General features: G+C 42.6%; 1 protein-coding gene across 3 annotated transcripts in view; it reads right to left on the reverse strand.

The window, feature by feature from the left end:
- The window catches only part of smc4 (structural maintenance of chromosomes 4), a 78,979-nt gene that overhangs the window by 37,416 nt on the left and 23,811 nt on the right, over nt 1-17,752 (reverse strand). For all 3 annotated transcript variants that reach the window (XM_085990410.1, XM_085990409.1, XM_085990411.1), the window contains exons 6-10: nt 9,936-10,100; nt 9,357-9,484; nt 8,884-9,024; nt 4,371-4,521; nt 2,135-2,299 (exon numbers count right to left, since the gene is read on the reverse strand). In XM_085990410.1, the coding sequence (XP_085846536.1) occupies nt 2,135-2,299; nt 4,371-4,521; nt 8,884-9,024; nt 9,357-9,484; nt 9,936-10,100 (750 nt within the window). The remainder of the gene's footprint in view (nt 1-2,134; nt 2,300-4,370; nt 4,522-8,883; nt 9,025-9,356; nt 9,485-9,935; nt 10,101-17,752) is intronic.

The following is a 17,752-nucleotide window of genomic DNA, read 5'->3' on the forward strand; positions in this document are numbered from 1 at the left end:
TGGGCTCGCCAGGGGCTGGTGCTGCCCTCAATAATCCCCTCCTTCAGGAGCCGCTCCACTTCGGTTTTAATGAAAACCCTGTCCCCGGCACTGTATCGCCTGCTCTTTGTGGCTATGGGCTTAGTCGGGGGTGAGGTTAGCAAACAGTGCGGTGGGGGGGGTGGGGGTGACTCTGAGTGTGGAGAGGTTGCACCTGGTGCGCGGCGGGCAATTTGGAAGCTGCTGGCTGCGGACTGTGACTGGGGGGAGGGGTCCACCGTACGCCATCGTAACACTTTTAAGGTGGCACTGAAAATCTAACCCCAGTAGAACGGCAGCGCAGAGGTGGGGCAGGACGACAAGTTTAAAATTATCATACACAGTCCCGTCTACTAAGAGTGTCACCACGCAGTAGCCGCCAATGTCCGCCGACTGGGACTCGGAGGCCATAGAATTCCGCTGGTGCGCAGGCAGGACTGGGAGAGAGCAACGCCGCACCGTGTCGGGGTGGATGAAGCTCTCCGTGCTCCCAGAGTCAAAAAGGCAGATTGTTTCGTGACCATTTACCTTAATGTCCATTGTGGACCGGGCCAGTTGGTGCGGTCTCGCTTGGTCCAGCGTAACGGAGGCCAGCGTAGGGGTCGGTGTGTCGTTGCGGGTATCAGATGAGGCGGTGTTGGGGGCCAAGATGGCGACTGGCGTCCAAGATGGCGGCGTCCATGATCCCCATGTGGCTGGAGGCGTCCAAAATGACTGCTGTTCCGGTGGTTCGCACATGGCTGGGGAGGCCCAAGATGGCGGCCCGCACAGCTCACACGCGGCGCTGCTGGGGTTCGGGGTGGCTTTGGCCCTGCAGACGCTGGCGTAGTGTCCCTTCTTCCCGCAGCCCGAGCAGATCGCATTTTTCGCCAGGCAGCGCGCTCTGGGGTGTTTGGCCTGGCCACAGAAGTAGCATTTCTGGCCTTGGGACTGCTGCGGTAGTTGGGCCGTTGCTGGGATGGCACGGCGCTACGAGACGGTCCTACCGTGTCCCAGGCTGTCGTTCCCCGCGGCGTCCACAGTGCAGAGGAGTAGGCATCCATGCCCCGGTAGGCTGCGTCCAACGATAGTGCGAGTTCAGAGGCCTTGTTGAGGTCGAGGTCACTCTGCTCCAACAGTCGCTGTCGGGTGTAATTGGACCTGTGGCCCGCCACAAAAGCGTCCCGGATAAGTTCGTCTGTGTACACGGTGGCCTTTACATCCTTACAACCACAGGCCCGGCCAAGCACAGACAGTGCCTGAAGGTATTCCTCGGTCGATTCCCCAGGTTGTTGTTTACGACTCCCCAGGAGGTGCCTGGCGTACACCTCGTTCACTGGGCGCGTGTACTGGTCCTTGAGGAGCTTGAGCAGCTGTGTACGAGGTCGCGTCCTGGATGACAGAGTACGCTCGGTGGTTCACTTTGGAGATCAGGACATCCAGTTTGTCCTCATCCGATTTGACCGTTGCAGCGGAGGTGATCAGGAATTTTTCAAAGCACTTAAGCCAGTGAGCAAACTTGGTGGATGCGTCCGCCTCCCGATGGTCTAAGTCCAGGCATGCTGGGGTGAGGATCTTCTCCATTATAAAAAAATCTTGTTAATAAAATTGATGCGCTATCAATTACTCAAAAGACTGAGGTTAAGCGAGTAACTAACAGGCTTTTATTAACAAGAGGATGAAGGTGTGCCTCGAGTGGTCGACCAGTCCAGAATACAGAGGGACTGTGGAGCAGTCACCTTTATACCTGGACTCGTGGGAGGAGTCAGCCGAGGCATGTACAGACATGTACACAGTGGAATACAAACAAGTAAACACTTGTTAAATCAACTCCTGCATTCCGTGTCTCCATTAACACACGGATCTAACAGATTTTTCCACAGTTGAACATTATTTTGCATAAGCATATTCGTCTCTTGTACTTTAATGGGGTCCTATGTATTATCATGCCATGGCCAAATATGATTTGGAAAGAACCATCTTCTGAAATAAGATTATTTACTACTGTTCAAGCATCACAAAGATATATTTGATAACATTAATATTTAAATCCACTTTTCCACCCCATAACTTCCATTAGATTTTATTTGCATACTTCCCCCTCCCCTACTGCACAATAGCTAAACTTATATCTAACCTCTTTTTCTTCTTGCAATCCTTGTGTCTCCTGTTTGAGACTGTCCATCACTTTCCTTAGCTTCTTTTCCTCATCTACTTTATTCTTTTCGAGCTGTTCTTTTCCAGCTGTTGCTTCTCTGATGGTCTTTTCACTATCACCAGGTACATTCTTCAACTCCTCTAACTAAAAAGAAAATTAAATAGATGGAAAAGCAACAGTTTATAGCATAAATATGCATGACCACAAGTTGAATATCATAGCACCGATGACGTATCACTATATAGTAAAGCATCTAGATTAACAAAGTACAAAAAGCTGGATAAGTATGCACAGACCTCTAAAATGGTAATTTGGGTGCTTACGTGGTTAAGCCTGAAACACAATTGCATTTGCCCAACATTACGAAAGAGAAGCTTGAAGGGACAGAAGATTAAAGTTCGAAAGAAAGCTTGAATGAAAGCAGGGACATGTGGAAATTTCCCCATTTTTGAGAGCCAGTTCCCTTTCTGAATCAAAAAGATTGAGGAAAGATACTATGACACTCCAGTGGGTGAATGGCAGCATTAATTACATAGAAACATAGAAGATAGGAGCAGGAGTAGGCCATTCGGCCCTTCGAGCCTGCTCCGCCATTCAACGAGATCATGGCTGATCATCCAAACCCTAGCACCCGGTCCCTACACCGACAGCCATCCCACCCAAGCCCTATCCCCGTAACCCCACGTATTTAATCCCCCCTAACACTAAGGGCCAATTTTTATCATGGCCAATCAACCTAACCCGCACATCTTTGGACTGTGGGAGGAAACCGGAGCACCCGGAGAAAACCCACGCAAACACGGGGAGAATGTGCAAACTCCACACAGACAGTCACCCGAGGCCGGATTTGAACCCGGGTCCCTGGCGCTGTGAGGCAACAGAACACTATTCAAGCACAGCAGGTCATTTGCTTTCACCCAATTAAAAAAAAAATGCTTTCTGCTCAGAAACTGATTACATAGAATATACAGCACAGAAACAGGCTATTCAGCCCAACCAGTCTATGCTCCACTTGAGCCTCCTCCCATCCTTTCTCATCTAACTGTCAGCATAACCCTCTATTCCACTCTCCCTCATATACTCATCTAGTCTCCTCTTAAATGCATCCAGACTACTTGCCTCAACTACTCCTTGTGGTAGAGAGTTCTACATTCTCAGCACTCGCTGGGTAAAAGGGTAAAAAAGTTTCTTATGAATTCACTATTTGATTTCTTGGTGACTTATCTTATACTAATGACCTCTAGTTTTGCTCTTCCCCACAAGTGGAAAAGCTATCAAAATCCTTCATAATTTTATCAAAACCGTTCATAATTTTAAAGACCTCTATTAGGTCACCCCTCAAGCCTTCTCTTTTCAAGAAAAAGAGACCCAGCCTGTTCATCCTTTCCCGATAGGTATAACCCCACATTTGTGGTATTATCCTTGTAAATCTTCTCTGCGCCCTCTCCAAGTGCCTCTATATCATTTTTATAATATGACGGCCAGAACACTTCACACTACTCCAAGTGTGGTCTAATCAAGGTTCGATACAAGTTTAGCATAACGTCTCTACTTTTCAATTCCAGGAAGTAGTGATTTGTGTATTTTTACTCCCAAGATCCCTTTGCTCCTCTACCCCCATTTAGTTTCTCATTTTCCAAATAATGCGACTTCCTTATTTTTCTTACCAAAATGTAATACCTCTCGCATACCTGCGATGGAAGATTCAACTTAGTACTGGCAGAGTGCATGTTATGTACAGTCAAATGGTATTTTGCAATAGTATTATGGACTCCACCATGGGAGATTCACTGGTGCATGTCCAGTTTCTCCAGATGGGCTAAAGCACCTTAGAAGTAAAATCAATGGTACTGGGAAAAGGGGGAGCATTAACAATTACTTTAAATATGTGTCAGCCATAAGGAAATTACACCTGCAATAACCACAAATGGATTATAACTAGAATGATCTCCTCATGGCCACTTGTGGTAAAAGCACACACTGAAGCATGTAGTTACTCATGCTCATGTCAAACCTCTGATCCTAGTCTGGCATTTTCCCATAGGGAAAGGAGTAGATAAGATATGGTAAATGAGCCACAACATACCACTTTAATTACCCAACTGATAAAATCAGTAATGTTTGTGTCATGTGGAGATGAAGAAGTTTCTCGTAACTGACACCCACAACCTGTGCACCTGTCTTAATTTGTATGTTTAAGTGAGCAAAACTTTACCTTCCCCATGTCTTTTTGCAGTTGCTTCTGTAGTTTATTCACTTTACTCTTTGAATGTTTCAGTTTTTCTCGGACTTTGACATCTTGTAAATCAAACTGCGCAAACTTTTCCTTCTTCTCTTCAATGAACTTTGTAATTTTCCCTAGTTTTCTATAAAAAAACATTATGTATATGTACAGAACTATTTTCAATTATTTATTAAATAGACTTATAGGCTATATTCTGCACACATTATCCTAGTAACAATCAGGATAGCAATTCACACCCCTCCCCTCCTCGCTCCTATCTGAACGTGAGAGTCAAGCGAGGTAGGTTCACAGATGACAGCAACCCTCAGGTACCCATTCTTGAATTTTCAGCCTGCAGTTTGACTGGTTATTCGATTACAAGGGCATCACAGCTGAACAAGAACCAGTCTTCAAACTTCCAGGATAATGGATAGCAATCTGTAGCAGGAACCGTAGCCCATTTCCCTCTGCTCTGCCAGGGTCAACAGCCGCCCAAGCTATGATTAGCTATAAGCACACGCCAGGAATTGATTGTAGGTCTTCTCTGGTCTATATGCCTCAGTAACACAATATGCTTTTTCCAACTATTTTGGTTTTAAAAACCCAGAAATAATAAGAAAAAGACAATAAATAACTTGCATTTATGTGGCACCTTTGACATAACCACACAAATTAAACCTTAACAAACCAAAAAAGGAGATATTAGGAGGTATGAGGTGAGTTTTAAAGAGGGTCTTAAAGGAGAAGAGGGAGGTGGATGGGGTCAGGCCTAGCCGTTAATGGTGGGGCAAAAGGAGCGAGGGATACACAAGAGGCTAGAGTTGAATAAACTCAGTTTTGGAGGGTTATAGGAACAGGAGTAGGTTATTTAGCTATTTGAACCTGTTTGGCCATTCTATTAGATCATAGTTGATCTGTACCTTTGTTCCATATCCCTGGATACCCTTGCTGAACAAAAATTTACCAATTTCAGTGTCTGCCTCAATTGACCCAACATCCAGTCTTTTGAGAAGAGTTTCAGATTTCCATTATCCTGTATGTGGAAAAAAGCTTTCCGATTTCACTCTCAACTGAGCCAGCCATAATTTATACCCGCTTGCTCCGAATCCCCTCACCAGAGGAAATAGTATCTCTGTATATAACCTATCAAATCCCTTTATCATTTTATAAACACAAGAACAAGAAATAGGAGGAGTAGGCCATACGACCCCCTCGAGCCTGCTCTCCCATCCAATAAGATCATGGCTGATCTTTGACCTCAATCCCACTTTCCCTCCCTATCCCCATATCCCTTGATTCCCTTTTAGTCCAAAAATCTACCGATCTCAGGCTTGAATTTACTCAACGACTAAGCATCCAGCCAGGGGAAACAGCCTCTCAGCATCTACCCTGTCAATTCTCCTCAGAATCTTATATGTTTCAATGAGATCACCTCTCATTCTTCTAAACTCCAGAGTATAGGCCCATTCTACTCAATCTTTCCTCATAGGACAACCCTCTTGTCCCAGGAATCAATCTATTGAACCTTCGTTGCACCACCTCCAAGGCAAGTATATCCTTCTTTAGGTACAGAGACCAAAACTGTACACTGTACTCCAGATGTGGTCTCACCAAAGCCCTGCACAATCGCAGGAAGACTCTTGGGCTCCAACCCCCTTGTAAACACCTCTATTAAATCACACTGGCAGGTCTGGAGGCAGCTACAGAGAGTGGGGATGGGAGAGTCCATTAGGAATTTAAGCACAAGAATGAGAATTTTTAAATTACGGCTTTGGGGACCAGGAACCAGTGTAGGTCAGCGCAAACAGGGGTGATGGGTGAGCGGAACGGTGCAGAATAGGATCCGGGCAGCAGATATTTGGAGGAGCTGAACTTAGAGGGTGGAGAATAAATTGCTGGCCAGTATTGGGAGTAGTTGAGTCTGGGGCATGGATTAGGGTTTCAGCTGTAGAAAGGCCAAGGCAAGCAATGTTACTGAGGTGGAAGTAGGCAGTCTTTTTGAGAGAGAGGATATAGATAGAGTCGGAAGTTCAACTTGGGTTCAAGTAGGGTAGCGTGGTCGCGAACAGTCTGGTTCAGCCTGAAACAATGTCCGGGAGGAGAATGGAATTGAGAGCGAGGGTATGGAGTTTGCTGTGGCCCCAAAGAGGATGGCTTTGTTTAACTGGAGGAAGCTGTGGCTCATCTAGGACTGGATGTCGGCTGAGCAGTCTGACAATAGAGACAGCGGAAGGGAGATAGAGCTGGGCGTCGTCAGCATACATGTGGAATCAGACCACATGCCTTCGGATGATGTGGCCAAGAGGGAGCATGTAGATGAAGAGGAGGGGGACAAGGATAAAATCTTGGGAGGGTCCAGAGGTCAACTATGTGGGAGCAGGAAGTGATGCCACTGCTAGAGATTCTCTAGCTATGATTGGATAGGCAAGAGTGGAACTAAGCAAGAACAGCTCTACTGAGCTGGATAAGGAGAGGCATTGGAGGAGGATGGTGTGGTCAGTCACATCTAAAGGCTGCAGAGGCCAAGGGGGGATAATGCACCACAGTCAAAGTCTTAGATTAGTCATTTCTGGAAACCTGACTGGAAAGATTCACACATGGAGTCGAGGGGAAAAATGGGTAAGTATTTGGGAGGCGACATGTTCAAGGACTTTGGGAAAGAAAGGACGATGTGAAGTGGAACAGAGGGGTTGACGTTTTAGAGTGTGTGTGTGTGTAACCATTTAAAATGTCTGCTAGCATGGACAATAGGAATGGATGCTGGGTGGTCAAGCAGATTAGTGGGAATGGGTCGAGAGAGCACGAGGTGGATCTCATGGATAAAATGATCTTCTGGAGGGCATAAGGGGCGATAGAAGAGAAAGATGCTGGTTTAGAGTGGAACATTGATAAAAGTTTGGCTTAGTGGTCAAAGGGAAGAGGGTCTCTGCAGCAGAGGCAACCCCAACTGTGCCATCTCCTGCCTTGCCAACTTTTCCACACTGCACCCACTAGGGACTAATCTCGCCAACCTTCTTCAAATCACTAAGCCCACCCAATATTGCCCCCTTTGGACTCTGCCAGCCAATCATCAACCCTCTCCATATTTCCCATCAGAATGTCCATTCACTCGTGAAGAAGGCCCTCGTCATCCGTGACCTTATTGTGGCCGAATGCACCGACACCCTGGTTTTGACAAACTTGGCTCATGGTTGGCAACACCTTCCTTCTTATTGAAGCCTCCCCATCCTGACTATACTTATCATCATCATCTCCGCTAAAACCACCGCAGTAGTGTGTGGTCCTTCTTGCCAAATCAGATCATGGCCTCTCCCTAAGGTAGGGATGATATGAATGGCGAGGGATTCTAGGAAGTGGTCAGAGATGGCCTGCTTTGTAATCGAGACAATGGGAACAGTAGGAGATAGAAACAAATCAGCTCGGGTCTGCAGCCACAAGTCAAAACACACAAGTGAGTGGACACAGAGTGAATTCAGGTTATGCAAGTATAGCAGATTAGGAGAGACATGTCCTGGTTGTAAACAGAGGATAGGGAGATGATGAGAGAGTTCCAAGTTGAAGTCTGAGGTCCTGTGGTTGGATGAAATGAACTTGTAGGCAGGATGGAGTCAGTTTGTAGTATCAAAATAATGTACAGTAAAATACTTTATTATACATCCACATTGAAACAAAAAAAAACAAATTCAGGACAGACATAATGACTGCATTTAACAAGCTAATATAATAAATGAGGATATGCTGAAGCAAAAGCTGCCATTTTATACTTACCTAATAATATTACCTCATGCCTATAACTAGGGCTAGAACAAGTGGATAGGAAAGGAGAAGACACACGTTGAAGTGGTTATACCTGAATGTGAAATTGTTCTGCAGGAATACTTGCAGGATGATACTTCTTGACAAGACATAATCTAACTGGGGTTTAGTAACTGCAGAATTAGCAGCTAAAGCCAACCAGAAGGATCCATGAACTGTTGGCAGTTTGAATTTCCCCAAAACCCTTCACTATGACTAAAATGTCAATTGTGAGATGTCTCAGACAGATTCACCATATCTGTAATTCTAGTTTTTAATTCACTGGTGATGATAGTTCCCAACTTGCTGTTTCAAATGTTCTGCTCAATTTACCTTTAGAGAAGGTGGGGGTGGGGGAAACACATTACAGAACTTTTCTTCACAAAATTAGTTAGTAGAGCCATTTATCTCAAAGAAAAGGCCTTAAAAATAAAATGGTCTGTTTTTTTCAATGCATATTTTATGTTCTTAATTTTTGTTTTTACTCACGTGGACATTGAATGATCTCTTCATTATCTACAATTTCACCCTCAAATGTTTTAAAGTAATTGGGCAACAACCCTCAGTTGTGGGGTGAAGACAAAAGCCAAAACATTGAGTTACATTCCAACCATAAAGGAGTTGGATGACAGCAGCATACCAACACAATGATTTTTCCACATTAAATATAAAATATGAGAGAACACCACCATAAACAAGTACGTCTTACTTTTCAAGAAGCTTCAAAGCATTATTTTTGACTTTTACATCTTCCACAAGTTTGGCACTTTTGTCACGCGTATCTTGTGTGTCGTCTTGAATTTTTTGTTTTTGTACTCCCATATCAGCTATCCTTTTCTGCATATCATGGCTGATGAGGGGGGAAAATACATATTTAAAGCAAATAGTCTAGATTCAGCTCAGCCAGAAATCTAACTTTTCCTAAGAGAGCAGCTGTATGCATTTTTAGAGCAGAAATACTCAATTTGATTGGAAAAATGAAATAAAGGTGCCCAGTTATTAAGAAATTGCATGCATGCGCCTATTAGTACCAGGGGAACTAACAAAAACAGTAATTGCAAATAAGCATTTCAAATCAGTACTTCTAGAATTTGTTACATTGTTTTAAAATGTAGATGAGGCAATATATTAATTAAATAGAATCAAAGCAGTCCTTTGCAGCAGAAAAATTAACATACATACATGTAATACTGCAATACACAATTCTTTTTCTTCACAATCTCATTTTCCAAGGCAAGAAACTCAACTGCATAATTTTTTTCTCCTTCCAACGCATCCTTTTCTTTTTCCACCATTTTAACCCTATTAAGCTAAAATAAGAAAAATTTAACAAGTTTATATTTTCACAATGAAATTCAAGTCAATCACTAGTGTACAGAACAAACTGTTTTTGAATGCACACCACCGTATAGGTTTTAAATAAGTTATTTCAACATCTTTGAACCAATCAAATTAGTTTCACCTAAAACAGAAGGGTAATTTTAAATATGTACCCATGCTTTATAACAATTACAAAAGCATGTTTATTATCCATCAATGATAAAGTGGAGTGTTCAGCATAGCAGTTTATCATTGATCCAAATATTTTGTTACCAGGAAGTTTCCAAGAATCATTGAAAAGCCAATAAAAACACAAACTTCAGTACTATAAATCCCTGAAAACCATCTTGCTAGCACTAGTTAACTTAATTGTGATAACAGCAGACTTTACATTTAAGAATGCTACATTTGATTATTTACTCAAAACAGCTTCAAATTTACCTTTTCTCCTCTCTGCTCATTCAAAATCTCAACTCTGCGACAGAGGACCTGTATTGGTTCTTTCAGTCGTTCTGATCCAATTATGTCTTCTAGATATTCTAGCATACCCTCACTGTGCTCATTTTGGCCTTTTGGCTTCATCATGGCAATTTGCTCCACTTCACCCTTAAGATAGAACAAAACATGCATTATTTATTTGGTTACATTCATTATTATATATAGTTCATATACTTCAGAAACAGCTGCATTTAATATCAAACTATAAATGTAGTGCATTGCAACGTCTCACAGTGAGCAATGTTAGGGAAATAGGCACTGGGACTGAAATAAAACCATTGTTTTGTAAATCCAAATTAAATTGAAGATTCGGAGCTTAGAAAGCTATTACAGTGTCATCTCCAAATATTTAATCATTGCTTCTACATCTGACCATAAAATAAAATGACAGTATTTTATAATCTACATCAATGAATTGCTGAAACACTCAGCACTAAATAGCATTAAAAAACACTAATGGGTTGTCACGTTTTGGGATTTGAGACTTTTTCTTCTCTTCAAGGAATTTTTTTTTTTTTTTTTTTTTTTTTTAAATGGAACTATGTTTAAATGTGTTTTAAAACAAATTATTTTTCACTGGCTTAAAATGAAGTGTCAATTTGGAAAATATGCATTAAAGCCAGACATTGTCATGGGTAACAGTTTCAAATCAGGAAAAATTAAAGGAGTAATTGGGGTAATTTTCAACTTGCCACCCAGGCATAAAATGGCCCTGCAGATCGGCCACCTGCTATAGAAACCTAGTATTGGAAATCTACTCCATTCTCAAGTGATCCCAGCAACCATTCACACCTCAAGGGGATTTAATGTTTCTTCCTGTTGAGCTTTGCATAAAGCCAATTTCAAAAGGCAGTAGCAGGCTTGATTAACAGCTGTTCTGGCCAACCACTGGATTTGGAGGGGTGGAGGGCCAAGACATGGAGAATAGAAGACCCATATATTGGCCGTCGGGTCCAGCAAAGCTGTAAAACCAAGTTTTAAACCAGAAGTTTAACTTTGGCTAGGCTCAAGAGAATGCAGGAAGCTAGAGTTTTAAAATATATTTGTTCTTGGGAAGTGGGCAACACCAGCAAGGCAGCATTTCCATCCCTAGCTGTTCTATGGAGTAAGACTGGAATCCTATATAAGCCAAACCAAGTAGAGGTGCCAGATTCCCTCCCCAAAGGACATTAGTGAACCAGTTGTTTTTTTTTCTGCTGCTAGCCCACAAATTACCAATTGTAAAAAAAATCACAACTTGCCATGTTGGGATTTGAACTCAATTTTTCAATTGCTAGTCCAGTACCATAACCAGTAGCAACTGTTCTCTTACTTTGTTTAATTCAAGCAATATGCCCCATTAATCACAGAAACCCCACAGTGCAGATAGAGGCCATTTCGGCCCATCGAGCCTGCACCGACACATATCCCACCCGATCCCCGTAACCCCTACACCAACACATATCCCACCCTATCCCCGTAACCCCACGTATTTAATCCCCCTAACACCAAGGGTCAATTTATCATAGCCAAACAACCTAACCCGCACATCTTTGGACTGTGGAAGGAAACCGGAGCACCCGGAGGAAACCCACGCAAACACGGGGAGAATGTGCAAACTCCACACAGTCACCCGAGGCCGGATTCGAACCCGGGTCCCTGGCGCTGTGAGGCAACAGTGCTAACCACTATGCCACCGTGCTAACCACTATGCCACAGAAAGTGTTCATGGCTTTTGTATTACATGAAGACAAGTTGTACCGATTGATTAGCGGGAGTCTGATCTTTACTGTTGCTCCGCATGTTCACTTGTTTAACAATTTGTACATGGTCTTGTAGGAATTGCTAGATTCCTAACCAAAGGACTGAGATCGAGTCAGTCTGCCAACCAAACAAAGTTTAATACGGTTTTGCAGAAGTAACAATCAAAACGCAGGAGAACTAACTAACAGGTCTATGCTCAATGCTGGCTCCACGAGGACTGAGAGAGGAGGCTCCTCAGTCTGACATCATCACGTTTCCCGCCGTTGGGAACGACACGTGACCTACGTGGTGACGTCATCGCGTTTGGTCTTAATCCTACAGAGACCGCGCTATTTACGTGTAGTAAAACGAACACAGGTACAGATTCATTCTGTTAGATAATTATGTACATCGATATAAGAGTCCTTTGGTGGCTCTGCCAGAGTCTCATGTTTTTCCGTCTGCCTTCAAAAAGATTTGGAGAGGCACGTGACTGTATGCATGAAACACACAAGTATCTAGTTCAGATGACAGGAAGTACCACCGTTACACCCCTGGATTATGCTATTGTATATAAGTAGATATTGGGCAATGAGTATCTACTCCAACACATGAGGGATGTGCGATCCATTTATGACAGCAACTGACACCACTGAACCCAAGCAGCTATAAATGGCAGACTGAAATTGTAACATGGGCAAATAATAAAGTCAAGACCTGCCCCCCCTTTAGATAAATGCATTTCCCCCATACAATTTGAATTCCCATACATTTTCTCATACCTGAACTGTGTTTGCTTATATAGGAATCTCTGTCACTTATCTGTTTGCATGCAATAATCACCCACACAGAATATAAAATCACTTTCTACAGTTGGCACGATTCATGTAATAGCTGGCAGTCAACACTCAATTCACTGACATCTACTGATCAATGGAATGTATATTCGCATAGGCATATAGGGCCCATCAAACCTATTTCCACAGCATAACCAGTTACCTGGCACCTTTTATGCTCCACTAAACTATTAAGAGGTTTAAGAATTTATTTACTACAAATAAACTGTAGAATCGAGGCAAGCACCATGAATTCTCCCATCAATTCCGTTATTTAATGATTTGCACTGTTTTATACATAACCCTTGTTGCTTTGGGCACACATCCTAGCAAAATGAAAAACTGAATTCAATTTAGCTCACATTAATTGCAATAATACATATATTCTTGATGTTTCTTATACACGAAGGTAGCATAAGACAACTAGTGACTATCACAATAAACTATGCCAAAAGAAAAAGGTAACAGCAGCCAAAATATAAGGCTGTTTCTGAATAAATGGGAACCCCTCTAAGCACTTCTGGAAGTAGCAGAGAATTTGAAAAGAGATTTCCAGCATGGTAACACATATAGACTAAATGTAATATGGACAAGACTTGAAGGTACTGCAACTAAATATACAAGCGAAACACATCAAGTTGGTCTGTACCTATAAGCGATAATTTATACAAATGGCACACATCACAACCATGTCCAAAAGGCACATCTAGAGCTGCAAATTAAATGTTTTTGCCAAATATAGTGTACAACTTAGGTTATTCACCCAAGTTTAATGACTGCATGCCACACTTGCTAGATTTTAACAACAGACATTACTGATCCTGGACCCATCAAGTTGCTCGAGTCTCTGCAAATGGTGCACTGATTTGATTTGGTGCAGCGGTCCAATGAAGCAAGCTTTACTCTGACATAACACTTACTTTAAAAAGGCACTCCCAACATAGAACTAGTTAGCTAACCCACTGCTAAACAAAGACTGCAATTTGAAAAAAGATAATTCCAGTTCACCAATAGATGTAAACGGATATAATTGGGATTACGGAGACATGGCTCCAGGGTGACCAAGGCTGGGAATTCAACATTCAGGGGTATTCAATATTCAGGAAGGACAGGAAAAAAGGAAAGGCAGTGGGGTAGCATTGCTGGTTAAAGAAGAGATTAACACAATAGTAAGGAAGGATATTAGCTCTGATGATGTGGAATCTGTATGGGTAGAGCTGAGAAATACCAAGGGGCAGAAAATGTTATTGGGAGTTGTATACAGACCCCCAAACAGTAATGCTGTGGTTGGGGATGGCATTAAATGGGAAATTAGAGACTCGTGCAATAAGGGCACAGCAGTTATCATGGGTGACTTTAATCTACATATAGATTGGTCTAACCAAATTAGTAACAATACTGTGGAAGAGGAATTCCTAGAGTGTATACGGGATGGTTTCCTGGACCAATATGTTGAGGAACCAACTAGAGATCAGGCCATCTTAGACTGGGTATTATGTAATGAGAAAGGATTAATTAGCAATCTTGTTGTGCGAGGCCCCTTGGGGAGGAGCGATCATAATATGATGGAATTCTTCATTAAAATGGAGAGTGAAGTAGTTGATTCAGAGACTTGGGTACTGAATTTAAATAAAGGAAACTACGATGGTATGAGGCGCGAGTTGGCTAGGATGGATTGGTGAATGTTACTTAAAGGGTTGACGGTGAATAGGCAATGGCAAACATTTAAAGATCGCATGGATGAACTACAGAATTTGTTCATCCCTGTTTGGCATAAAAATAAAACAAAAAAGGTGACTCAACTGTGGCTAACAAGGGAAATTAGGGATAGCATAAGATCCAAGGAGAGGACATATAAATTGGCCAGAAAAAGCAGCAAACCTGAGGACTGGGAGCAGTTTAAGATTCAGCAAAGGAGGACAAAGGGCTTAATTAAGAGGAGGAAAATAGAGAATGTGAGTAAGCTTGCAGGGAACATAAAAACTGACTGTAAAAGCTTCTATAATATGTGAAGAGAAAAAGATTGGTAAAGTCAAGCATAGGTCCCTTGCAGTCAGAATCAGGGGAATTTAGAACGGGGAAAAAAGATATGGCAGACCAATTAAATACATACTTTGGTTCTGTCTTCACAAAAGGAGGACACAAATAAACTCCCAGAGATGTCAGGGAACATAGGGTCTAATGAGAGGGAGAAACTGAATGAAATCAGTATTTGTAGGGAAATGGTGTTTGGGAAATTGACGGTATTGAAGGCTGATAAATCCCCAGGGCCTGATAATCTACATCCTAGGGTACTTAAGGAAGTGGCCCTAGAAATAGTAGATGCATTGCTGGTCATCTTCCAAAATTCTATAGATTCTGGAACAGTTCCCATGGATGGAGGGTAGCTAATGTAACCCAACTATTTAAAAAAGGTGGTAGAGAAAAAACGGGGAATTATAGACCGGTAAGCCTGACATCGGTAGTTGGGAAAATGCTAGAGTCCATTATAAAAGATGTAATAGCAGAGCACTTGGAAAACAGTGACAGGATCGGACAAAGTCAACATGGATTTACAAAAGGTAAATCACACTTGACTAATCTACTGGAATTTTTTTGAGGATGTAACTGGTAGAATAGATAAGGGAGAACCAGGGCTTTCAGAAGGCTTTCGATAAGGTCCCGCACAAGAGACTAGCGTGCAAAGTTAAAGCACATGGGATTAGGGGTAAGGTACCGACTTGGATAGAAAACTGGCTGGCAGACAGGAAGCAAGAGTTGGAATAAACGGGTCTTTTTCCGAGTGGAAGGCAGTGACTAGTGGGATACCACAGGGATCGGTGCTAGGACCCCAGTTATTCACAATATATATATATGAATCTAGACGAGGGAACTAGATGTAATATCTCCAAGTTTGCAGATGACACAAAGCTGTGTGGGCATATGTGCTGTGAGGAGGATGCAGAGAAACTCCAGTACGATTTGGACAGGTTGGGCGATTGGGCAGATGCAGTATAATGTGGATAAATGTGAGGTTATCCACTTTGGTGGCAAAAACAGGGAGGCAGATTATTATCTGAACGGCAATAGATTGGGAAAAGGGGAAGTGCAACGAGACCTGGGTGTCATTGTGCACCATTTGCTGAAGGTAAGCATGCAGGTGCAGCATGTGGTTAAGAAGGCAAATAGTATGCTGGCTTTCATAGCAAGAAGATTCGAGTACAGGAGCAAGGATGTCTTGCTGCAGTTGTACAGGGCCTTGGTGAGACCACACCTTGAGTATAGTGTACAGTTTTGGTCACCTTATCTGAGGAAAGATGTTGTCATGGAGGGAGTGCAGCGAAGATTCACCAGACTGATACCTGGGATGGCAGGAATGACGTATGAAGCGAGATTGGGACCATTAGGCTTATATTCACTAGAGTTTAGAAGAATGAGAGGGGATCTCATTCAAACTTATAAAATTCTAACAGGACTAGACAGACTAGATGCAGGAAGGCTGTTCCCGATGGTGGGGGAGTCCAGAACCAGGGGTCACAGTCTAAGGATAACGGCTAAGCCATTTAGGACTGAGATGAGGAGGAATTTCTTCACCCAGAGAGTGGTGAACCTGTGGAATTCTCTACCACAGCAGACAGTTGAGGCCAATTCATTAAATATATTCAAGGAGTTAGATATATTTGTTAAAGCTAAGGGGATCAAGGGATATGGGGAGAAAGCAGGGACAGGGTACTGAATTTGGATGATCAGCCATGATCGCATTGAATGGCGGAGCAGGCTCGAGGGGCCGAATGGCCTACTCCTGCTCCTATCTTCTATGTTTCTATCCCTGTTTGAATTAATAAATTCCTGCTGGGGGCGCTGTATGGAATGACGACTTCCAATAGCTTAACATTGTCATCAGCAGGAACATTTTGACACCCCAACAATTTGTGCACCTTAAGGGTCCAAACTGTATTTGACACAGAAGATAATTCACTAATATCTGGCTAATGCAAATTTATCATTTTACCCATGCAATTGAGGTTCAAAGCAAGTATTTTTCATTTATTTATTTGTTTTTTGCCACCAGATAGTTATATTAAGTAGAAAATAATGTGTAATGTCTTCACTGGGCATTTTTCTTTTCAAGTAAGCTTCAGCAGAATCATTTTAGCTGTTATTTAATGGGAGTCACTGACGGGCTGAGGTTAAAGGAAAATAAAGCACCAAAATTAAAGCAAGTGGAGATTTCAGCCAACTTAAGTTGCCATGGGTATTTACAGCAGTACTTTTGGGGGGGGGGGGGGGGGGGGGGAAGAGGAATTGAAGTTATATGCAAGTATAGTGTGCTCCAGAATGAGGCAAAGCCTTCCCCTGATGTAAAGTCAATAGTTAGCTCAAACAAGCAAATTTTCAATTGGAAGAAGGGCCAATAGTGGTTTACATAGGATATACAGCACAGAAACAGGCCATTCAGCCCCACCAGTCCATGCCGGTGTTTATGCTCCACTCGAGCCTCTTCCCGTCTTTCCTCACCTATCAGCATAACCCTTTATTCCCTTCTCCCTCATATGCTTATCTAGCCTCCCCTTAAATACATCGATACTATTCGCTTCAACCACTCCCTGTGGTAGCGAGTGCCACATTCTCACCACTCTCTGGGTAAAGAAATGCCTTCTGAATTCCCTATCTGGTTTGCCTAAATCAGTACAAAGAACATGTATGGCATATACTTTGTTAAGTATTTGGCTGGTGGAAAAGGCAAGACAGTTTGTACAATAATAATTGTACTACCACAGATCTCTGGTACCCTGCTCAATGTCTCCTTGGTATGTTAGCACGGCTCCAATCACAACCATCCCATCCCACCCATCCCCCTCTATTTTAGCCAATTTTCAGCCCATTTCCAAAGTTTACTTCCATGCTTTCCTACCTTGTGGACTTATCACTTGTGTAGTATATCAAAACCCTTGCTGAAACCCAAGTATCTCCACAGAATTCCTGTTGGCCTGGGGTTTATCATGTCCTTGAAGAGCTCCAATAAATTTGTTGGATAAAACTCTCAAAATCAATGCCGACTCCTTCCAGAACCACATCTAGGTGAAGCATTATTCTCTTTCAGAATGTCTTGTAATATTTTATCCCTAATAGATGTTACGTTCACTGGTCCATAATTCCCCCATGGCCATCCCTATATTGTTTTTTAAAGATTGGTATTACGTTAGCTATTTTCAAATCCTC

Source organism: Somniosus microcephalus, chromosome 6, assembly GCF_052327205.1.
Source record: "Somniosus microcephalus isolate GS21.2 chromosome 6, FLI_Smic_1.0, whole genome shotgun sequence".
Lineage (NCBI taxonomy): Eukaryota > Metazoa > Chordata > Chondrichthyes > Squaliformes > Somniosidae > Somniosus > Somniosus microcephalus.